This window comes from Colossoma macropomum, unplaced genomic scaffold, assembly GCF_904425465.1.
Source record: "Colossoma macropomum unplaced genomic scaffold, Colossoma_macropomum, whole genome shotgun sequence".
Classification (NCBI taxonomy): Eukaryota; Metazoa; Chordata; class Actinopteri; order Characiformes; family Serrasalmidae; genus Colossoma; species Colossoma macropomum.
Window position 1 is genome coordinate 4,403,731 of NW_023494787.1, and position 24,448 is coordinate 4,428,178.

The 24,448-nt window shown below is 41.9% G+C and overlaps 2 protein-coding genes across 2 annotated transcripts in view; one reads left to right on the forward strand and one right to left on the reverse strand.

Annotated features, from left to right (window-relative positions):
* LOC118804843 (dendritic cell-specific transmembrane protein-like) lies at positions 1 to 7,459 on the forward strand. Its single transcript, XM_036565465.1, has 4 exons — positions 1 to 394; positions 1,088 to 1,731; positions 3,317 to 3,652; positions 7,235 to 7,459. The coding sequence occupies exons 1-4, from the start codon at positions 1 to 3 to the stop codon at positions 7,457 to 7,459; spliced, it is 1,599 nt and encodes a 532-aa protein (XP_036421358.1).
* The window catches only part of lrp12 (low density lipoprotein receptor-related protein 12), a 24,143-nt gene continuing 6,081 nt past the window's right edge, over positions 6,387 to 24,448 (reverse strand). The window contains exons 4-8 of the mRNA XM_036565920.1: positions 21,310 to 21,512; positions 15,976 to 16,739; positions 13,379 to 13,716; positions 11,669 to 11,801; positions 6,387 to 10,487 (exon numbers count right to left, since the gene is read on the reverse strand). Of these exons, the coding sequence (XP_036421813.1) occupies positions 9,564 to 10,487; positions 11,669 to 11,801; positions 13,379 to 13,716; positions 15,976 to 16,739; positions 21,310 to 21,512 (2,362 nt within the window). The 3' untranslated portion in view covers positions 6,387 to 9,563. The remainder of the gene's footprint in view (positions 10,488 to 11,668; positions 11,802 to 13,378; positions 13,717 to 15,975; positions 16,740 to 21,309; positions 21,513 to 24,448) is intronic.

The window sequence follows — 24,448 nt, forward strand, 5'->3', positions numbered from 1 at the left end:
ATGAGTAACAGTTTTAAACAGAGGCTGGTCCGCTCCTGGACCACAGTGGTCATGCTGTACACCTCTGGACGGAGGGATGGATGGAGACACACCCTCCTCCACTCCTTCACCTGCCTCTTCATCAGCCTGGCCCTCAGCTCCCTCCTCTTCCTCAGTCTGTATGCTGTGAATGTTGACCTGATGGTGACTGAACTGACCACCGCCAGCTTCTCTCTCCTCCTGTTCGCCGGGCTCTTCTTCTCCAAACGCCTCCGCCGCTTCATCCTCCTGGTCCTGATCTCCTGCGCCATGAATCAGGGCCGGTCCGCCATGCTGATCGTGGGCAGTGGACTGGTGGCGTGTCTGGGCTCCCAAAACACCTACAGGAACCTTTACAGAGTCGCTCAGAGCATAGGTTCGTCTGGGATTGAGCTCTTCTTCATCTGCAGCTTATGACAACATTTATTATACAGTAATGAATTATTCAGTGAATTCTGAATTAATCAGTAACTACTACACATTACTGATAACACATAACTATAAATTACTATAAATTACTCAGGTTCTACTATAATTTATTCAACATCTTCAATACATTGTGCAGCAACTACTATGAATTATTCAGCATCCACTATGAATTATTGAGTGCCTACTATAAATTATTCTGCAACTATTATAAATTATTAAGTATCTACAATTAATTATTAAGTATCTACTGTGAATTATTCAGAATCTACTCTGAATTATTTAGTATCTACTGTAATTTATCTACTCTATAATATTTAGTATCTACTATGAATTATGTGAAATATATATATATATATATATATATATATATATATATATATATATATATATGTATGTATAAGCATACAGTGCCTGTAATATGATAGATGTTAGAATCACAACATAACACCAATTTGGTCACACACACACACTTACATACACACACACTTACATATATATATATGTAAGTGTGTGTGTATGTAAGTGTGTGTGTATGTAAGTGTGTGTGTATGTAAGTGTGTGTGTGTGACCAAATTGGTGTTATGTTGTGATTCTAAACTTTCAAACTGAGTGAAAGTAAACCTGACTCTGTTTCTGATAGTGTGTAACCTGAAGAAGAAGAAAGAGCTGCTGGACGTCAGCCCCATCGATAACTACGTACGGATGATCAAGTGGGTGAGAGATCAGTTGAAGATGTTCTCAGACTGGGGCGTAGCTAAATTTGAGGCCAATCTGAACGTCTGGCACACGCTAGAGTCTGAAGAGGTGAGGAGGAAACTGGAGCAGGCCGAGGCGGAGCTGAAGAACAAAGTAGATGAAGTAGAGGCTGTGTTTAACGCAGTGATGTCCATCGGGAAGAAGGTTGCTCCGGTGCTGACGACCATCCTGCTGATAGCTTTGACAGCACGTTTCCTCAAGAAATACACAGGCCAGAAAAGATACAAGAACGTGTTCATCACAAGCAGATTCGTGGAGTACGATCAGCGCCAGAAGGCCTTGGGAAAGCCTCACGTTCTCCCTCTGACCAAGGAGGAGGCGAGGCACTACATCTTCATCCCCTCCGCTAAGCTCCGTCTGAGTGAGTGTTTGCCGATGGCAATGTTCTTCATTCCTGTTGGCTTCTACATCCTGAGCTGGTTCTTTCTGCTGGGGCTGGACGGGCTGCTCTACTGGATTACTGTTATCATCAGTGATAAATTAAAAGAGCTGAACCCCTTCTACATTCCTCTTATAATGCAAGTGAATGTGAGTATTAAACGTCACTTTATTAGAAACACCCACCTTGTGCTTCCACCCACTGGCCACTTTATTGGAAACACCTCCCTTGTACTTCCACCCACTGGCCACTATATTAGAAACACCTACCTTGTGCTTCCACCCACTGGCCACTATATTGGAAACACCTACCTTGTGCTTCCACCCACTGGCCACTTTATTAGAAACATCTACCTTGGAAACACCTCCCTTGTGTTTCCACCCACTGGCCACTTTATTAGAAACACCTCCTTTGTGCTTCCACCCACTGGCCACTTTATTAGAAACACCTTGTGCTTCCACACACTGGCCACTTTATTGGAAACACCTCCCTTGTGCTTCCACACACTGGCCACTTTATTGGAAACACCTCCCTTGTACTTCCACCCACTGGCCACTATATTAGAAACACCTACCTTGTGCTTCCACACACTGGCCACTTTATTGGAAACACCTCCCTTGTGCTTCCACACACTGGCCACTTTATTAGAAACACCTACCTTGTGCTTCCACCCACTGGCCACTTTATTGGAAACACCTACCTTGTGCTTCCACCCACTGGCCACTTTATTAGAAACACCTTGTGCTTCCACCTACTGGCCACTTTATTAGAAACACCTCCCTTGTGCTTCCACCCACTGGACACTTTATTAGAAACACCTCCCTTGTGCTTCCACCCACTGGCCACTTTATTGGAAATACCTTGTGCTTCCACTCACTGGCCACTTTATTAGAAACACCTCCGTTGTGCTTCCGCTCACTGGCCACTTTATTTGAAACACCTCCCTTGTGCTTCCACTCACTGGCCTCTTTATTAGAAACACCTACCTTGTAGCTCCACTATGTAAGTGTACAGTTACAGACTGTAGTCTGTTTCTGCACAGTTTATCAGCCCCACTGTACTCCTCGTACTCGTCATTGGGTGGTTTCTGACCACAGGGCGGCTGTTGGCCAGATATTATTTAGGTGATGGTTCATCATCGGCACAGCAGTTACAAGAGAGGAGCTGTAAGGTAGGCGTTTCTAATAAAGTGGCCATATACAAGAGAAAAAATTCTAACAAATTGTAAGGGAAGAGTATAACCTACTCTTTTGTCTACCTTAACATCTGTTCAGCCAGAGAAACACATGCAGGGCAGAATCAGGAATTCTGGAACACATTAAGATGCTTATGACGCTGCTGTCGGAACAAAACCTCATATCTCCAAAGTGATAACTGTACAGGAGAGGGAAAAAGCATACTTTACTTTGAATGTAAGTCAATGGAACCAGAAATTTTTCCGAGTAGATCTGGTTCATTCATCATGACGTACACACAATATAAACGGCAACAGGCATTTTCAAATTATATCAAAAACTGAGAAACGACAAAAATGGAGATGCGAGGTTTTGTTCTGACAACAGTGATGTGTATGAAAACATGAAAACAATGAAATTTTTATATGTTGAAATAGAATTAAATGATGGCTTCATCATTCAGGGCCAGTATGTGTCCCATTTACCCAAAGCCACCATCCTTCACTTGAATGAAGATCAGCTAATCTCTCTGTTATTAACGGATCCTCTTCACTAACAGAGTAAGCATCAGGTCCTCTCCATCCCTGTGGCTGAAGTGAACAGGCAGAGGGATTTCTCCTTCTCTGTGAGCTTGGTTGCGCGCGAGTGTTATCCCGAGCCCACTCTGCTGCTCTCTCAGGCTGTGGTTCCTCTCTGCTCCGTCATCACCGTCCTGCTGATCCTCGGCCTGCTGGCCGCTAAGCTGCTGCAGGTCAAGCTGCTGGCGTCAGAGTATTTCTTCACTGAAAACACAGACAAAAGGGTGAAATACCTGCACAACAAAATCCTGAACAAACGCTCACAAGACAACTTCATGCAGGTGGAACAGGCCCGATTTCAGAGTCTGAAGAAAGACGTAAGAATTTTTTTTTTTTCAAAATTTCATTTTTACTATGAGAAACTGAATAATTCATAGTAGATACTGAATAATTCATAGTAGATACTGAATAATTCATAGTAGCTACTGAATAATTCATAGTAGATACTTGAAAATTCAAAGTAATTAATGAATAATTCATAGTAAATACTGAATAATTCAAAATAATTGATTAATAATTCATAGCAGATACTTGAAAATTCAAAGTAATTAATGAATAATTCATAGTAGATACTGAATAATTCATAGTAGATACTGAATAAGTAGTAGTTACCGAATAATTTATAGTAGTTACTGTTTTATTACCGTATTATTACTGATTGTCACTGTTGGATCAAAACTTTGTATCCCCATCTTTCTCTTTTTTTGCAGTTTGAAAATGCCAGCTGCTCTTTACATGTTAAATTTATTTTTTATATAATGAATGGACCAATAGAAATGCTCCAAATGTCTTTAGAAGAATATTTTGTTCCTTTTGCTCCTGTAAAGTTGCCATTTTGGAAATACAAGGTTTAATTCCGGCAGCGACAATATAGAACACAGAATCCGTACAGAACTGAGTCCTCCTTCTGTTCATTTCTCCTTACAGGTGAAGTTCTGGTTCCCGATTCTGGATTTCTGTTCTGGAAAAAATACCTATTCACGCCATCACCGATAGAGTAGCCCTGCTCAGCAGGCGGCCGACACGCCCTGAAAAAGTACCACGTTGTGTTCATTTCTGCCTTGTCGTGACTCTGTGACCTTAGAATACACAGTGGCATGAAAAAGTTTGGGAACCCTGGTGAAAATTTCCATTACTGTGAATAGCTAAGCGATTACACAATGACCTGATTTCTGCAAGGCACAGAGTTAAAGCTGATACATTTCTTTAATATCTTTAATAGCAAGATTACTTTATCATTTCCTTCTTTTACAGTTTAAAAATAGCAAAAAAGGAAAAGGGTCCAAAGCAAAGGCCTAATCCCATTTCTCCTTTTTACCCCTACCCCTTGTTTTCGAGTGTCATCCTAACCTCTTTGAACTGAGTTACAGGGTAGTGGTTGAAATCTTCCCTCTGAAATGGGACCCTCAAATAAAAAGAGCATCACTTCATTAACAGCTACCAGCGCTGCTCTGTAGGCGACCCTGCCAGTCTGCAGTGACAGCAGAGGAGGGTAAAGTTCAGCTCCTCACTGCTGGGCTTTAGTTACATTTAGGGAGTCATACGCCTTCAAAGAGGGGGGCAATTATTTATTATCACCCACCCCTAACTCTTCAGTGATATGAAGCTAAAGTCAGATATTCACCAGATTCTTGTTTGAATTTTCCTGTTCCACCTTAAATGGAGCAGCAGTTACATTCTGGCGCTTCAGGCGTCAGAACTGCTGGACTATTTAAGGTGGAACGAGGAAGTTAGCTAGCTAGCTACCAAGACTTTAGCATGCAATTAGTAATTTTTTTATGCTTGTCATGAAGAAATTGACCATAATACACTGAAACGACATATTTTAATACAATGATTATCGTAATTTTTTAACGGAGTAAATTCTCACATTTGTGTGTTTCTTTGGTCTCTTGTTCAGCCGTCTTGCCGGTTTTTCTTTTTTTCTCATCTCACTCTGTTTGGAGTCTCTGAAAAACCTCAGTTTGGAGGGTCATGCAGCCCCAACACTTCACCCTCCCCCTCTATCTCAACAAAGATCGGGACACCCTACCCCTAGATGTGAACGCGCAAAACAGAGGGGTAAAGGCTGAGTGGTAGTGGCGAGGGGTGAAATGGGATTGGGCCAAAGTCTTTTAGTTCTTGTTCGGTAGATTTTCGCTCATTCTTACTTGCAAAACACCTACTTCTGTGAGATTCTTGGCGTCGTCTTGCATGCACTGCTCTCCTGAGGTCTATCAATAGATTTGTGATGATGTTTAGGTTGGGAGACGGTGAAGGCCATGGCAAACCTTGTGACTCAGCTTGTGCCTCTTGAGGTAGTGCGTTGTGGATTTTGAGGTGTGTTTAGGATCATTATCCTGTAGCAGAAGCCATCCTGCTTTCATCCTCACCTTTTTTACAGACTAGTATGATGTGTGCTTACAGAATTTGCTGGAATTTGATTGACTCTATTCTTCCCTCTACCAGCGAAATGGCCACTGGCTACAACACCAACCCCAAGCATGACCAATCCACCCCTGAGCTTAACAGCTGGAGAGGTGTTCTTTTCATGAAATACTGCCCCCTTTTTCTCCAGACATACAGAAAGTTCTGTTTTACCTTCATCAGTCCACAAGATTTGTTCCCAAAATGCTTCAGGCTTCAAGCAAGGAATGTTTTTTTTTTCCGATGACTCTTCCATGAAGGTCATATTTGTACAGTAGCGCATTGCACCACCACTCCAGAGTCTGCTAAATGTTCTTGAAGGTCCTTCACAGTCAAATGGTTCAAAGGGTTTGATTTGGCTTTCTAGCAATTGTACAAGCAGTTCTCTTGGAAAGTTTTCTTGGTCTTCCAGACCTCAGCTTGACCCTCACAGTTCCTGTTAACTGCCATTCCTAATTACATTAAGAAAATTGCAAGTGTGTGTGTATGAAGGTTGCATGGCTATGTGCTTGATTTCACACACCTGTTAGCAATGGATGTGGCTGAAACACCTACACAGTGTGTCCACATACTTTTGGCCATAGTGTATATTGCCAAAAGTTCTCACAATAAATACGCATGTCTGAATAAACAAGTAACCACAACTTGGGATGAACGCTGTTTTATTCTTAGTGCAGTAAACAGTTATGCATCTTTATATATTTAGATATAGATATATTTATATACATTCATACACCATATCACTTAAAAAAAGCACAAGACAATGTAACATGCTTCTCAAGTAACCACTACTGAAATCAAAACCAAGAATAATAATAATAAATATACACACTCACACACGAGTTATCGGTACCAAAACAGTAAGGTTACTGAAACAGTAACAAAACAATAAATACAACAAACATCAGTGGCTGTTACACAACATAGCATCCTTGAAATCAGTCACTCCGCCGCTCACGCGCCGTTATAAATAAATTGCTCTAGCCCAAAATCAGACGAAAATATTTGCAAACCATTTCTGTGTCTCTAATGGGGACCAAAAAAATCACCCAGTAACTGAAATGAACCGTACCGTCAGCATCTGTACCGTCAGAGTCGCACGTACCCTCCGAGTTTTTGCTCACTTTTTAAGGAAATTAATGACATCAAGGTTCAAATAATTCAATAATAAGTAATAAATCTCTTGCAGCTTCTGAGCTAGTTCAGCTTTTTCAGTACCAGTGTACATTTTACACCTCCTCCAGACAGTGTTTACACAGCTCCTTCGCTTCCCAGCGCTCCTCTCCCACCCAGCTAAGTGTATCGTCGTAAACTGCAGCTGTTCCCTCTTAACAAAGGCAGGGAGAACGAAACAGAAGGAAAAAGAAGACTTTATTAACCACGTAGCTAAAAACGGTGAAGAGAAATGCCAAAACAGCACAGTGGAGGGGGAGACTGCGTACCAGAAATGGTCTCAAAGCTCTTGTGTAAGCATTTGGAAATTCAAAGGGCAGGTTGTCCAAAAAAACACATTCACACTTTTCCCTGCTGGGGAGACAGAAGAAGCGAAGCTTGAAGCAGGGACAGTTCACGAGTTCAGAGCCTTACGGACTGCGCTGCAGCTGGCAGGCTTCGCACGGCGGTTCTCAACTCCAGACCTGAGGGCGCGCTGCCTTTTCAAACGTTTCCCGCCCAGACAGACCTTTCACAAAGCAGGATTTCTCAGGAACGCTGGATAACTTCGGTCCAAATTGAGGACTGTCCAATAGGAATGTTCCTCAGCTGTTCTCTGATTGGACAGGCTTGACTCACAACACAACCTGTCACAATTATTATATATTCGTCCTGCAATTACTGAAGCACAGTTGCCAGCTTTCACAGTCTAATGTTAGCATGAATGGGGTGTGTTTTCATCAGTTGGTTGAAGGTAAATAAAAGAAGATAGAAAATACGTTTACTGAGACGCATCGTTGGTCTTATGAAACCAGCATAAGCAGCTGCTGGAGCTCCAACATGTTCAGAGGGCAGCTTTGTTTATTTGAGCTCCAGCTGTTTTTGTCGTCTGTCAGGAGCATCAACAGCTAAGCAAAATAGCTAATCAGGCCATTTAGCTGCTGTAGGCTTTTACTTTAATATCTGCATAGATTGAAGAAATAAGGACGGCTGTTAATCAGAGTTATTTATATAGCAGGATTAAATCTCCTGATCGAGACAGGACCTGGTGGCGGGGGCGAGTGGAGAAGGTAAAACATGGTATCATTGGTTAATGCCATTTTGTCTCACACGCTTGTGCACTGTGACTAAAATAAGAAAGCATTTTAGCGGCGGGGCTAAAGCCATTACATTCTGATGTAAGATCACAAGAGAAAGAAGAATTTTTGTTGTTTGAGCATGGGTGCGTCCATGGCATAAGCCCCGCCCACTTTACTCAGATAGACAGCACCCAGACTCCTAGTTTGGTCATTGATGATGGAAACAAATATTTTATCTTTTTTGTCAAATGGTATGACGAATCATCCTTGATGAAACTTAAAATAACTAACGAGGTAAAAACATGTCTATTTTGGTTTCAGGTCGACTTTAAATTAGCTGTCCAACAGCTGGCCAGCAGTAAAAGTCTCTTTCTCTTTGTTTGGCCACGGTAAATGTAACATTTGTAATAATTAGAAGAAAACAACACCCATTTTTTGGATGTTTGGGGACAAAACTGGTGATTTTTAGGAAGCCAGACACCTAAAATGTTTCTGTGCACCAACAGACTGTGATCTGAAACTGTAACGGTTTTCATCACCACGGTATGGAAGTCTGGAGAGGCCATGAGGTAGTTATAATTGTCTGGATTGTTATCTTGAGATAAGTTAACTGTCTTGTGATCTCAACATAAGAAAGTTGTTATCTTGAGATAACGAGTTAACTTTCTTGTGATCTCAAGATAAAGTTTTATCTTGAGATAACGAGTTAAGTGTCTTGTGATATCAATATAACGAAGTTGTTATCTTGAGACAAGTCAACTTTCTTGTGATATCAATATAACAAAGTTATCTTGAGATAACAAGTTAGCTATCTTGTGATCTCAATACAATGAAGTTGTTATCTTGAGATAATGAGTTAGCTATCTTGTGATCTCAAGATAACAATCCAGAAAATTATATTAACAGCTCATGGCCTCTCCGAACTTCTGTACCGTTGCACATGTATCATATTTGTTTTGTTTTTCTTCATTTTTCATCATGCCTGTTATGTATTATGTTCTGTTTTGTGATGTGATATTATATTCGTAATAATAATAATAATAATAATAATAATAATCGTCCTTAATGAAACATAATGCAACTAACAAGGTAAATAGATGTCCATTTTGATTTCCAGTCAGCCTTAAATTAGCTGTCCAACAATTGGCCAGCAGTTAAAGTCTCTCTCTTTGTTTGGCCATATTAAATGTAACAATTGTAATTAGAAGAAAACCACACCCATCTCTGGATGTTTGGGGAAAACTCTTCTTTTGAAGAAGCCAGACACCTAAAATATTTCTGTACACTAACATGCTGCAATCTGAAACTGTATTCTGGTTTTAACTGCCATTGCATATGTATCATTTGTTTTTCTTCATCTGTCATCATGCCTGTTATGTTCTGTTTAGTGATGTGATGCAATATTCTGAAAATATATCGCATTTATACTCAATAATACTGTTAAAAAAAAGTGAAAGCCAGCTAAGAAACACTGCTTTGTGAGATATTCCGCTGATCTACCTCGCTGGGCGAGGGCCGGAGTCGGAGTGCTGGGTTCGGGAAAACACCGGAGAGCAGCAGGTCCTCAGGATTGGAGCTGAGAACTCCTGACTTAACACAGCAGGAGAGACTCGTCGTCGCTGGTTTCTGTTCTAGCTGTGGCCTCCAGACAAGCATCAGGGATGCGTGCCGTGTGGACGATTCCACAGTGTTCACAGGGTCCATCCCGGCACACCGGCCTGCCCCGGGATGCGGGGTTCGGCTGCGTTCCGAAAGCCTGGTCTGCTCCAGGCTCCAGCAACGGCCTTGCGCTTTCGTTGGAGTCACTGTCCAGCGAGCCTGCGTCTGAAACTGGAATCAGCAGCTCAACGTCATCCTCGTCCTCGCCTCTGTTGCTCCCGCTGGCGCCCCCCGCAGTGCCATGCTCCAGCTGCCGCAGCGGGCTTTGGTTCTGCTGGCCCGAGCCAGACCCAGAAGCGGAAGAGCGGCCGAGACTGAAGCGGACCCAGCGGAGGCTCCGTGTGACGCGGCTTAAAGCGCTGCTGAAAGGGCTCCTTCCCCCACTGGGGGGCACCACACCACATCCTTCACTCACCCCACTGCTGTCTGTTACACTTTCTGCAATGCTGCCTTCGCGGCTGGCCAGAGGGGCGGAGGAGGAGCTGCTGGAAACAGAGACGATGGCCTCTACTGCTGTGGTGGGCGGGGTTTTGTGAGGAAGGGGCGGAGCCGCTAGACCCCCGACGGCACCAGGGGCGTCCCGTCGCGGCTGCTGTTCGCTTTCGGTGTCTGTGTCATCGGAATCGAGCGGCAGCAGGCCACGGTGAGCCCCCAAACGGTCATGGTCGCGGCCGGAGCTGCCCGAGCCCTCCTCGGTGTCGGCGGACACCAGCGCCAGCGAACCGGAGCGGCGGGAGCGAGTGAAGTTAAAGAGACGCCGCCAGATGTTGCCATGACGAGCGGAGGTCGGGAGGCGGATGGAGGTGAAGCCGAGCTGTGACCGCACAGCCAAGCGCAGGTTCTCCAGCACAGAGGCCTGTCAGAGAACAAACAGCTCGTTAACTATCGGACACCAAACACATCTTGGCTGATGAAATATGTCTGGATTAATTAATTTTGTGCTGAATATGTCTTTCAACCCATTTAAATCCCAGTCTTACTACATCCTAAGGGTTAATACATGGAAAACAATGCAAACTACTGAGTTATTCTAAAGATATTTGAGTGAGGAATGATACCTGGACTTGCCAGCAGGCCATTTAAGGGGTTAATTACATTTAAACTCTATACAGATACAGCAAGTAGGCCTGTTACAATTATTGCATAATCGCCTGATCAGAAATATTGGTGACACTTTATTTTGAGTGGTTCTTCTAGATGAAACAAACACTCAACATACTCCCAGAAACATGTCAAAAACATATGAGGGTTAGGATTAGGGCCAGGGAGAGGGTTAGGATTAGGTTTTGGGTTGAGGTTAAGGTTAGGGTTAGGATTAGGGCCAGGGAGAGGGTTAGGATTAGGGCCAGGGAGAGGGTTAGGATTAGGGCCAGGGTGAGGGTTAGGATTAGGGCCAGGGAGAGGGTTAGGATTAGGTTTTGGGTTGAGGTTAAGGTTAGGGTTAGGATTAGGGCCAGGGAGAGGGTTAGGATTAGGGCCAGGGAGAGGGTTAGGATTAGGGCCAGGGTGAGGGTTAGGATTAGGGCCAGGGAGAGGGTTAGGATTAGGTTTTGGGTGAGGGTTAGGTGTTGGGTAAGGTTGGTAAGGTTAGGCTTTGCGTATATTAACAACACATCTACTTAATGTAAGTAATTTATCAACAGAACATCTACAAGATATTTACATCAGTGTATTCAGGTCCTTTGTGTTGTTGACGTGTTACTGATGACCTGTTAAGAGTTTATTAATCATCTACAAAGGACCACTCCAAATAAATTGTTACAGAAATATTTGAGCTGATCCCAGTCATCTTCCACAGTTGTTACCTCACACAGTGTGAACTGGGCACATTATCATTTGTTGGGTCGAGGTAAATAAATATCAAAAAAGCAGAAAACAACACATCACTGATCTTACAAAAACAACAAAAAAATCTATCCTCTGACTGGTGCTGTAACCCCTGCAGAGGGCGACGCTGAGCTACTAAGTATTAACAGCTAGAAAGCAAAATAACCAGCAAATCTGGCCACTTTAGACTTCTAAAAGGTGACATCTCACCTGGTTACCAGAGCAGACTGGGAAATCCTCTACTGGAGGGATTAGGCCTTGAGCAATAAGCTGCCCATATGAAGGTGGAGCTTCCCTTCTCAGTAACTCTGCCTCAACTCTGGACAGCTGGGTCTCAAAGGACCTGAGGTAAAGTTAAAAGCATACAATGGACATTATACAATGCAGACTCAGACAGTTCTAATTTCACTTTATTCATGCTTTTTTCATGGATTCATACAGACTTTTCAGTATGCCTAAAGAGTAAGCTTGTAAATTTAGATCAAAGCGATAACCATCTGCAAAAGTACCACGTATGAGTGTTACAGAACCTTGACCCTAGACCAGGGGTCGCAAGCTAAATGTTAAGAAGGGCCATTTTGTCCTTTCAACAAAAATCAAACCACCTTGGGAGCCACAACACTTTATGTCCATTTTAGCATCTTGGCTGTAAATATGTCTCAGTGTGTGCTGATGTACTAGTATAGACTAAAAATACAGATGAAAACGCAGATTTACTTTGCTCTGATTTAAGCTTTACCGGCTTTTCTCGCATCTCCAGCAGGAAACTTTTCCACAAAAGTAGAACAGTTTCTTGTAAAACGTCTCTCCACGTTCGACTTTTTATGAGGCAGCAGTCGCTTCTCGTTCACCAGCTTCTTGTATGAATTCTCCCGTTCCACCTTAAATGGTGCCTGAGATGCCAGAACGTAGCTACCACTTAAGGTGGAACGGGACAATTCGAACAAGAAGCTGGCGAATGTGAAGCTGAATTCAGCCTCGTGACTTTTTAGTGTTTGAGTTCTCGTTGCAGATTAAACGTATCAGGAGACCAGCTGAGTGCTTACAACTACAAATAAGTCTGTTCGTCTAAAAATTATCGATGTTCGTCTTGAATCTCTCTCTGTGCCGTTTCGTTAGCTACTAGCTAGACGAGATTGTTGCCTGCGCTGCTATGGTGACAGTCTGTGCGGCAACCTTCAGGGTTGAAGGATGAATTATATAAGGAAACTTCCACTGTGTGAATTATAATATAATTACAATAATTAACAACCAGGCTAACTTTTAACCAATATTACTTCATTACTTAATTGAGAGTGATAATTATATTCTTCACAGACGGTATGTCAGACTCATCAAGTGGTTCTTCACCAAAGGGAATACTGCCACACTGAAAAATCTACATTTTATTCATCCTTTTAGGTGGCGTTCAATGTAGGTAAGTGTGCTGTTAGCTAGTTGATGTTCTGCTTGTACAGCCTGTAATTAAGTGCAATCTTTTTTCTGTTGCATATATTTTTTAACTAATCATAGACTGGAACGATTGTACAAATTAAATGGTTAAATGAAGATGAAGCAGAAAAAAGAAAAAAAAACAGCATGTAAAAGATTAAAATAATTTATAATTTAAATAATATTTAAATTATTGTGATCTTCAATTCTAATTATATATCAATTATCGGCCAAAGGCTACTAAAGAGGAGGTGCGTTTGAAATATACTGACCCAGGGAATACACTGTTATAGATCACATATCACTTATTCATCAAGTCATCCAAAAAACTGATGAATATGCAAATTAAGCAGGATGCACACAAACCCCATTCAGGGCATCATAACATGGACAAATGACAGTTTATCTAGTATAAAACGACAATAAGACTCTGAGCACAAGCGTAGCAAACGTTACTCGTGGCTCCTGCAGCTGCTGAAAGAACCTCACCTGCGCTCGAACATCCTGAGAGAGTAGAGCTTGCAGGTGCAGCCGAGAGCGATGACCAGCAGCAGGCCGCAGATCAGACTCCCGATAACCGCGGCCGTGATGACCCGCGTGGGGACGATGACCGGGCAGCTCTCCTCATCGCTGCCGTCGCCACAGTCGTCCTGCGCGTCACACACCCAGCTCTCGAACACGCACCGGTTGTTCTTACAGTGGAAGTTTCCAGGCTGGCAGAAGAAGCAGTTCTTCTCGTCGGAGCCGTTGGGGCAGCGGTTCTGGTAGTTGCAGCGATCGGAGCGAGGGTAGCAGGCGCCGTTACGGGAGCAGGGGAACTCATCCTCCTGTAGGAGACATAGAACAACAAACCTTACAACACCTGAAGACATACATGAAGTTTTTCTGAGGTTTGCAAAGAAGTCAGAATGGAATATATCACTGTTGTCTATCTCCAAAAAGGTAACTTTACAGGAGAAGGAAAAAACATACTTTTCTTTTAATGTAAGTCAATGGAACCAGAATTTTTTCCAAGTAATTTTAGGTCGTTTCTTTTAGTCCATCCATCATGACATTTACATACAATGTAAAGGGTAACAGACATTTTCAAATTATGTCAAAAACTGAAAAACGACAAAAATGGAGATAGGAGGTTTTCTTCCGACAGCAGCGACATGCATAAAGAAGGCAATGAAAAACTGTCAGTATGATTAGAAATAATCAGTAAAAATAAATGACCAAAGTAAGAATGGCATAATAGACTGACATTCAATCAGGGCCTGACCAATTGGAAAATGTTTACCGATACTGATTTTAAGGAGCTGATAACCAAGAATACTGGCTTCAATATTCATCCTCAGCTGTGACATTTATTTACTCAACACAGCAAAACTTGAATGTATTGCTGTGCGACGTAACCTGTGCTAAGCCCATGACTGTTGAAACATGGAAAACTTTTGCCTAACATATTTTGGATTTCCTGAAAGGTCTGCCGTGAATACGGACACCTCCTCCTTTATTTACTTTTGTCTGTGATGATGATTGTACCTCGTGATGACCACTCCTGCTGTCCATGTCATATACTTCGTCTTTGTTTTGGCTCCCTATCCCCTTGTTGTTTATTATCTTGTGAAACAATTAAAATTCTTGATCACAAAAAAACTGACATTCATTAAACTCAGAATGAAAAGCAGATTATTCTTAAATAAAAAAATATAAAATAAGCCAAATATAAATCACGTCAGTCAAGACTTCTCTCAGTGTATGGTCGCTCCAATTTCATCACATTCCCAAATGTAGTTTTCTTATATAACATTATTAATACTTTACTGGTAAGATTTTCGGCAGTGGTGGTAAGATCTGTGGAGCCTTAACTCTGGCCAGTTTTATTAGTCAAACGTCATCTGTCTCAGGCCCGAGCACTGACAAAAGTACTGAGTGGAATTCTGGTTCTTCGGTTCAGGTTGAAATTCTTCCAAATGCCATGTGGCATACAAACAGCGCAAACCATGCTATCCTCTTTAGCTGAGTGTCTGAGTCAGGGATGTTTCCAGCACGTTTCAAACAAAAATGAAACCACAGCAGAGCCTCCGTCACCTTTTGCTATGTACTCGGCTGCATCTGAAGTAGTCTTTACTTTTTCAGGGACTAGCCTTGGCTTAGCCCTCTGGGGTCGACGAACGCGCTGGCGCATCAAATTAGCAGTTTCTCAGTGTTTCTGTTAATGTAAATCGTCTCAACAGCCAGATCTAACTCAACATTCGCCATAATTTCGCACTGCTGAGACATTTGGGGTGATATTTCTGTACGAAAATTAGAAGAGACTCATCCAAACCCTCCGTGTTTGAAGAGATTCTGAAAGAAATGTCCGAACGCGGCCGCAGGAGAACGAGGCTGCAGCGTCAAAGAACAGTTAAAGGTCTGAAAGCGAAGTTTAAAGAATCCGAGGACGCGAACCAAAGAAGTGACCGCGCCCTTTTTACGGCTCGGACACATTCTGGGTGATGAGCCCAGCTGTCAGTCATTGAAGCTTCATGATGGCTCCTGTGATGCTGGTGAAGATGAAGCTGATCCTCCGGGAGCGACTGGCGTTCGTTGGCGGTCGTGATTGTTTACCTCTGGATGAGTCGTGAAGCAGCGTGACGCTCTGATCTTTAGCGCATGAGGGTCAGTTTAGGAGCTGATCTGTTCAGACTGATGTCGCATACAGATCACATTTAAAAGATAATCTGAACAGCCAAACAACAAAATCAGATTTGGTGAAAAAATCAGATTTGGGCCACTTTTACCTGCTGTGTGAACACAGCCTGAGCTTCCATGTTGCAGAGTGGACGTGGAGGAGTCACGATACACGCGCAGTAGTAAGTTTTTAAGAGGACAGTACATGAACACACAGAGTGGGGAAAGGATTAACCGAATTTAAAAAAATCTAAATAACCAACATGGGCAAGATTACGTCGGTTAGAAGTTCTGAATGTCGGTTTCGATTACTTTTCGATTAATCGCCCAGCCCTAACTGTGATATAAATTTCTGTCCACTACAAACTCACAATACACATGATTATACACATGATAAGTTCTCTACAATGATCACCGTTCATTCCTACCTGGCAGCTGCTGCAGTTGAGCTCGTCGCGGCCATTGGGGCAGTGCCAGTACCCGTCGCAGCGCTGCTGTTCGGTGTAGCAGCCCCAGTTCCCGCCACAGGGGATCTCCCAGGGCAGGCAGAAACCGTCCACCTGGTAGGTGACGTTAAAGCCTCGCGCCGCATTGATCTTGTCTGCGTAGAAGTGGACGCGGAGCTGGCCGGAGGACGAGACGACGGCTACCGGAGCTCGAGAATCGAAGGCGGTCAGAACACGTAGCAGCCGCCGAGGATTCTCCTCCAAACCGTCGTAAACTTTCACGTAGTCTCCGTAACCCGTGCCGTCCAGCTTGAAGTCCATGAAGCGAAGGATGACCTTGCGGTGGTCTCCGGTGTCGATCAGCCAGGTGCAGTTGCTGCCGGGCGGGTAGAAGTCCGGGTAGTTGGGCGAACTGAAGGTTCCGTAGAAGTTCCGAAGCCACTCGCCGCAGACAGGCACGTCGCAGTCGATCTCATCGCCCAGGTCCTGGCAGTCTATGCTGCCGTCGCATTTCAGAGACTGAGGGAGGCAGGTGTAGACGCGGGTGTAGCGGGACAGGCAGGGGAACTGGTTGAAGGCACAGGGCTGGAAAGAGAAGAAGGCTGAGGGATTTGGCTGAACGCACAGCTCCTCGTCCGAATTGTCGCCGCACTCGTCCATCGTGTTGCACTTCCATGACTCCGGGATGCATTTTCCATTGCCACAGTGAAACTGATCAGACTCGCAACTGGGCTCCTCAGATTTCCCTGAGAATCAACAAAACGTTTTTGTTATTTCATTCACTTTAACTTTCATTTTTTACAATAACAATTAATTGTTTCATAGCATTTATTTATTTATTATTATTTATTAAATTCATTTTAACCCCCCACTTTTATTACTAACCTTAAAATATTATTTAAAAAATATAAATTGAATAAAACAAGAAATACTAATCAGTATTTTCTACAAATAAATTCGAAAACTGCTACAAAACATGTAATTTATATTGTTTTGAGAATGAGAAATAAAAGTGTGGGTTCATATGTAACCCCTTAGGCTTGAGGGGTTAACAATATACCAATTTATGAAAATTTACAATAAAAGCATGTTGTTTACTTGTTTACAAAAGCAAGGGAGACAGAAGGAACAAAGGAGATCAACTAAAAAGTGTTATGTAAGTGTTTGCATTTAAATACATATATAAAAAGTTGCACAAACAATAACACTACTACTACAATTAATAATAAAAGCAGTAATAACCATAGTATTAAATAAAAAAGGAACGTGTTGACTGAATCAGTGCTGTCAACTCCAGTACAGTAAAAATAGAGAGCAGAAACACCAAAACCAGACTCAAACACTGCTCAAATACTCAATGAAAGGGCAGAGTTTACTTCTTTGAAGTTCCTCCTCTCACATTATGGGCAGATCCTCAATGAAACCTCAACAGAACATTTACCGCAGCTAATTATACCCTTCTGAAAATAACGCCGTCATAAACTCACTATCTGCTGAACTCTATCCAGCGTTTCCAGTGACCACATTTCAGAACAGAGGCCAGCCCGTCTCTATTTAAGTATTTTACATATTTTACACTGACTGATATGTGAAAGCATCCTTTGAGTCTTCTGGCTAGAAATAAATATCGCTGCAGGGGAGGAAAACAACCAAGCAGTGGCGCAAATCGATACCATATGAACTCAATGAGCCACTCGAGCTCCACTTTGTGGGCCAAAAAAAGAAAGTTTCACTAAAAATCTGCATTAGACATCATCAGGGAGCGTGAGAATAGCGCCGGTGGCCATTACTCACACCAGGGCCGTTTTGGGTTGGCATGCGGCTGAACCTCGACCCTGTTACTGCACTTGGAAACGTCTCGTCCATGAAAAAGTCTTGTGTTTGTTGGTTTTCACAAAGGATTCAAGTTGCATTAACAAGCCTGTGCGTGCCGGAATATTGTCCCCTGTGGTTCTCATATTGGTACATCACTGAAAACACAAAGGTTATATTTTTGTCCAGCTTTTAAAAGCTCACGGCTTAACAGAGCCTCTGTGCTTCCCTACTATAATTTATTTTTAAGACTTTAATAACCTTGAAACTTCAGCTTGTTAATAAATATGCTCTGCTGAAAGAAGTAAACGTTCTTTATTTACGTTGTGACACCAATCACCAAAAAAAGGCACCTAATTCTCTCTCTAATCCTCTACTGTACTGTGTAGCTTTAGACCAGGGGTGTCAAACTCAACCACTAAAAGGGCCATATATGTGTGTGTGTGTGTGTGTGTGTGTGTGTGTGTGTGTGTGTGTGTATGTGTATATATATATATATATATATATATATATATATATATATATATATATATATAGCAATAGCAAAAAATAAGCACTGAATACTTATACAATTCAAAAATAATTGTACATAAAAAAAAAACATTCTTTAAACTTCCCATTCGCTTGAACTAGACACCCGGAATGTTTTTTTTCTGTGGTGCTGTCCCATAAATCATTGTTGGGGAGGGGGTGGGAGCACACATAACGTTTGTCATGCATGCTGGGAACTGTAGTGCAGCTCATGGTGAAATGAGCTACCAGGATTGGGCCTGACTTGTGTTTGACACACGGGCTTTAGAGTTTAGTTGAACTTCGCATGCTGGATCACCTTCAACATGCTCAAACGAAACCACCTGTCAATAAGTGGTTGTTTGTAATTGCTGCCAGTGTCTCAGTTCTGGACTGCTGTTAGTTCCCTTAAAGCATGATCCAGAGTAATTGCAGGGCTAGACAAGATCTCTTCACACCAATGGCGATAAAATGACCCAGTGTGGCTCAGGCAGCCTTCGACTGGTCACTGGTGTGTTTTAAAGTGAGAGCAGGCAGGAAGCAGGTTTAATCTGGTTTGCATGGTCATGCAAACTACATTCACAAAAGCAAAGGAGCCAGTATCACCCAGCGCTCAGCCAGCGTAGGCTATCTGTACTAACTGACACCACATGAGACGAAAGTGTTTGAATGTGGACATCAAAATCATAGCATGATTCATAATACTTCACTTCTTAGCATTTTCTTTCTTTCAGTTGACCAGAAATGCTTAGTAGGCTGAACTGTTTGGCTCACTTTGTTAACACTTGATCACAAGCGACCTGCATCTGTCTCAGGAAAGCAGGGGCCGGATTCACAAAAGCTTTAAGAAAAAAACTTGCAAAGTTTCTTAAGACAAATACTGAGAAGTTCATAAGAAAGTTCTTAAATGCAGTTCTCAAAAAAACTTAAGTTCTCAGATACTCTCTTAAGATTAATTATTTTCTTATGATTTCCTTAAGAAATTCTTCATTGTTTTCTTATGTTGGCTCGGTTTTGTTTCACCCCGTGCCATAAACTACATGAGATACATTTTGAATTTGTATTCACTGTTATTTCCGTTATTTAGTTTAATCCACTCAGAGGGGCAAAATGGCGGAAAAACCTCAAACTAAGCGTTTTAAAAAATTTTGACCTCAAAAAAATTTAATTCAATGAATTTAGTTCGAGTTTAACTATGAAAACAGATACGTTCATGGGAATCTGGCAGGTGCCTTCCTGAGATCCATTCATTGTAAACAGAGGCCACTTTCCACATCATTTCTGAAATCTGGAGCAACGTGAAGCGTTGGACCCTGATGACCGCCATTTGCGATGTAATTCCTAGATGACTGCTGAGCTCTCATAGCGATTATGATAGCCAATGAAATCAATTTCACACAAAAATGAAGTGGCAGCTGATTGTCTTGGTTGCAAACAATGACTATTTACACGCATTAACCCTTTTCAGCCACTGTTCAAAATCTACTGATGGAATTCAAATGGGTGAAATTGAAGTCAACTTCACTGCTAAGGGGAAACACGGCTTTCTTCTCGCTTTTTCAGTAATGTTAACTCAGTTCTGAATATCTAGTGAAAATTAAATACTATATCTGTGGAGTAACTGGATAATGTTTGTGCTGTCTTTGGGGGACATGAGGGACTTACGTCAGGGGGGAGAGCTTTCTTATACAAAGCTCCCCAGCTTTGGAATAGTCTTCCTGTTAATGTTCGGGACTCAGACACTGCCTCAGTGTTTAAGTCTAGGCTAAAAACTTACTTGTATATTCAAGCCTTTGGTCATTAGTTTTCCCTGTTGGTTCTATACCTGCCAGAGTCTCCGCTGCTCTGCTAACACTGTAATCTGTGATCAGTCACCCATTACAGAACTGACACACATTACAGAACTGACTCTCAGTTCTGTCAGTCACCCATTACAGAACTGACTTTGTGTGTTTTTCCTTTCTTTCTTTTCTTTGCCGAGTTGAACAGCTGCCCATCCTGTGCGTCTGATGCTGCTGCCTCTTCTGCCTTGATCGGGTGCCACTGCTGCCAGCCCTCTCAACCTCACCCTCCCAACCTGACCCCACTGATGCTGCTGCATGAACTAAACTAATCAAATTAATCATTTGCTCCACCTGTTTTCCCTGTTTTTGTACTAACAATGTTTGCTATCCGGTGTCGACCAGAAGAGGACGGGTTCCCCTTCTGAGTCTTGGTTCCTCTCAAGGTTTCTTCCTGTTTCTCTTAGGGAGTTTTTCCTTGCCACTGTCGCCACTGGCGACGCTCATGGGGGCTCGGACCCGGATTTCTTTCTGTAATGCTGATTTCTTTGTAAAGCTGCTTTGTGACAACACCTGTTGTAAACAGCGCTACATAAATAAACTTTGCTTGCTTGCTATTGCATTGAATGCTCTGTTGGCAGTAAAAACCCCTCTCCTCCTCCTTCCTCCGTATGAACAGCATATTTAGCACTCACCATGGTGAATTTCAAGTTTGCATGTATGCAAATTTACCCCCAAAATTTCCCATGGTTGTCCTCAGACGTTCTCGTTATAAGATCACACCTGGTGCCATGAAACCAGATCCAAACAAGATATTATGTTGTTAACATCATAACAACGCATATACAGATTAGTAGCCAAAATAAACGTGAATGTGAAAGGGAGCTGTGAAATTTTTTTTTTAATCATTAACATTGATTAGATGCTCTCATTTCATCCGTTTGTGATACGTCATGCAAAGACGGCACTTTGTTTTAACACTATTTGTTTTAAAAGTGTGATATAAATAACATTTTGATTACTTAGTTCCTAAAAGTAATACACAGAATGCCACATAAAAAGAGGCAGACGGTAAAAAGATGACGGGGATTTGTAAGAGAAAGATTTTTCCCTGCAGTCGTAAAGCACATAAGAGCGAAACCGCCATGTGACAGCTTTATCTCTGACTTAGTGGCCGCTATCAGGGCTATAAATAGCAGCTTTTCTGCAGTACCTGTTATGTAAGAGAGCCTGAAGCCCTTGCCGGTCAGACTGTCGTCTGAGTGGAACTTAATCCACACGTGGTCCTGAGAGGAGATGTACGGAGCTGGGATGGATGAGCCGCAGGCGCGATAACCATCCAGGTTCTTATAGGTACCGATGGAGATCCAGTCCAATCCACAGCGGTGCGAGCTTTGAATCTCAAAATCCTGAAAACTGCACAAAAACAAAGAGTTTGTTTACATAGAGACGCTAGGCCAGGGGTCGCAACCCAAATGTTAATAAGAGCCATTTTGTCCTTCCAACAAGAATCAAACCATCTTGGGAGCCACAACATTTAATGTTCATTTTACCATCTTGGCTGTAAATATGTCTCAGTCTGTGCTGATGAACTAGTAAAGGCTAAAAATATAATAGAAACGAAACGTAGACTCACTTTGCTCTGCTTTAAGCTTTAGCTCAGCTATAGCTGCTTTTCTCACATCTCCAGCAGGAAACTTTTCCTCAAAAGTCGAAGAGTTTCTTGTGAAATGTTTGACTACAAAGCTGAAGTCGCTTCTCATTCACCAGCTTCTTGTTCTCATTCCACCTTAAAAGGAGCCTGAGATGCCAGAATGTAACTGCTGCACCATTTAAGGTGGAATGGCCCCAAATGTTTATGAGTCTCAGCAGCGCAAAATTATGACGATTGTCGAGTTGGATTGACATAAAAGCCGTGCGAATTCTGATCTGGCTGTTGAGACGATTTACATTAAGATATGCAGAACATATTTACAGTACAAACCCTGTCAGTGAACTATGAGGGCAAAAAAAACAAACAAAAAAATCGTTCATTAATCGTAATCGAGCTACAACATTTAATTAATCGTGATATTGATTTGAGGTCATAACGCCCAGCACTAATTCATACCTTAAACCTTACAGATACTTGAATAGAAAAATTAGTCGAAATGCACAATCCTAATTTCCGTATTGTGCTTTAGAGTGTATTACTCTTTAAATCAGGGATTTAAATGAAGTATCCAAACATTCTGTTTCAAAATAGTGAAGCAGCTGAGCAAGAGAAGCTTATCAACAGCTCGTAGGTGCAAACAGAGGAGTGCAAAGATGAAAAGAGGGTTTTATAGTGAGGTGTGATTTTCGTATTTTAAAGTGTTACGAGTAAAATTAGTGACACCTCCCCTAAACAAAACCTGTGACTTGAGAAAGAAAGTGAGAAAGAAAGTGTTACGTATCTGAAAGAGTGCCTGAAATCAAATGTATATGTCAAATAACATCCTGCAGATGATTTGGGTTTAAATAAAAGTCATTATTTTTGTACTCAAGCATAAAGAATAAGTGGTACTAGTTTTGAGGATGTCAGAGAGGAACTTGTGCCAGTTAGTCACAGAGTCTTGAGACGATGCCTCAGAGGTTGAGCCTATTTGTGGTCTCAGTTACCGAGCATTTCATATTTTGTTCCCCATAAAATCACATCCCGTGGAAAAAAAGACTGTGTGTGTCTATTTCTGTGCTGGTAACCATGGACACGATGTTGGGATAAAGACGCAAGCAGGCCACTGTTCACGCAGAGGACAGCAACACAGCACAACACTAAAACAAAAGGACAGCACTCAAACTGCAATACAATATTACTGTACAAATTTGCCAAATATTTCCACAATTTTGTACATTAAAGGGCCTTTATCCTACATTTTCCCTCATTTTACCCCTCCATGAGGTACATTTATGACATTTGCATGGATTTAACCCCTTAAAATCCCAGGTTTATTACCTGCTAAGTTACCTGCTTATTATTCAGTAACTACATGGACTTCAATGCAAACTGGCTGAGCTATTCTTGGATTATAGACGCATGTAATACAACATTTGGGCTTGCCAGTGGAGCCTGGCCATTTAAGGGGTTAAACTCAAATAAACAATGCTAATGTTTTCTTTTACAGTACCTTAAAAGGGAAATAGTACAGTGGTGCTGATAAGAATCAGGCATCTCAATTTCTACAATGCAAATACAGCCATTTTATTCACTATCCGAAAAGACCAGTCAACCTTTTTGTGTCTTCTGTTATTTATATGTAACGCTGATGGTGGTAAAATAGTGGTAAAATAGTGGCAAAAATGTTTTCTTTGGGGTCTATTTTGCCTTTGAACACCTTCCATGTACATCTCCACCACCAACAGCCATAATCCATGTTTCCAGCCTCTCGTTATCCCTCACAATTAATCAGGCTGTTTTGCTTACTGTGCCTTTAAGACTGATACATGTAAATGAGCTCTGTTCTGATGGGCTGTTCTGTATTGAGACTCAACCAAAAAGCAGTCCAGGCTGAAACACTCCTTGTAACTTCAGTATGAGTGGATAGGATTAAACTGCTGCAGCCTGAATAGGTGGCTATATGTAAATGTGCTGGTTTTGGTGACATAACAAAAATAGGCTGTTTTTGCAGCCTAGTTTTCATATATGGACTGGGTGAACAGAGCATTTTGAAACTTTAACACCACATCAAACTCTTTATTTCAAAAAAGCAAGTGAAATTCAGACATTCATGATATCCCTTTAAATTAATCCAAAACTGGCTAAAAGTGGTAAATATTTGTGACAGTGAATAAAGCCAAAGGGCACTCAGTGAATCTTCTCAGACCTGTAGGCTGTTTAAATCACCTCTGGTCCAAAGTACTTTCAATATATTCTATGATTCTCAAACTTTAAGTCAGCCAACATACAGTGGTAACATGCTAAAGGGTAATTCCACCAACTTTTTTAAATTCCTGCATAATTAAATGGTCATGATGTAAGTTGTTCAGAGCGGTTTGGTGTAAAATACTCAGTTCTAAAGAAACTTGGAGTCAGAACTGTTCACAGTGGTGGTGATAGGAACCAGACGTCCACCTCTAAAAGCTCCTTCACAGAAAAGTATTACATGAAATGGTTATGAATTGCATGATGTCTGAGACACTGTTTTATGATAGTTTTGAGAAGATTTTGGCCTTAAAATGGTGGAAGGTTACATGCAGGGCGCTGTGAGACAAAATAGTCCCCAAAGAAAACTTATTTCAGATTTTCCACTATTTTCCATCATCAACATTCCATATAAACTCAGAAGACTCGTGTAGGTTCACTGGTGGTTCTGGATAGTAAATAAAATGTCTAT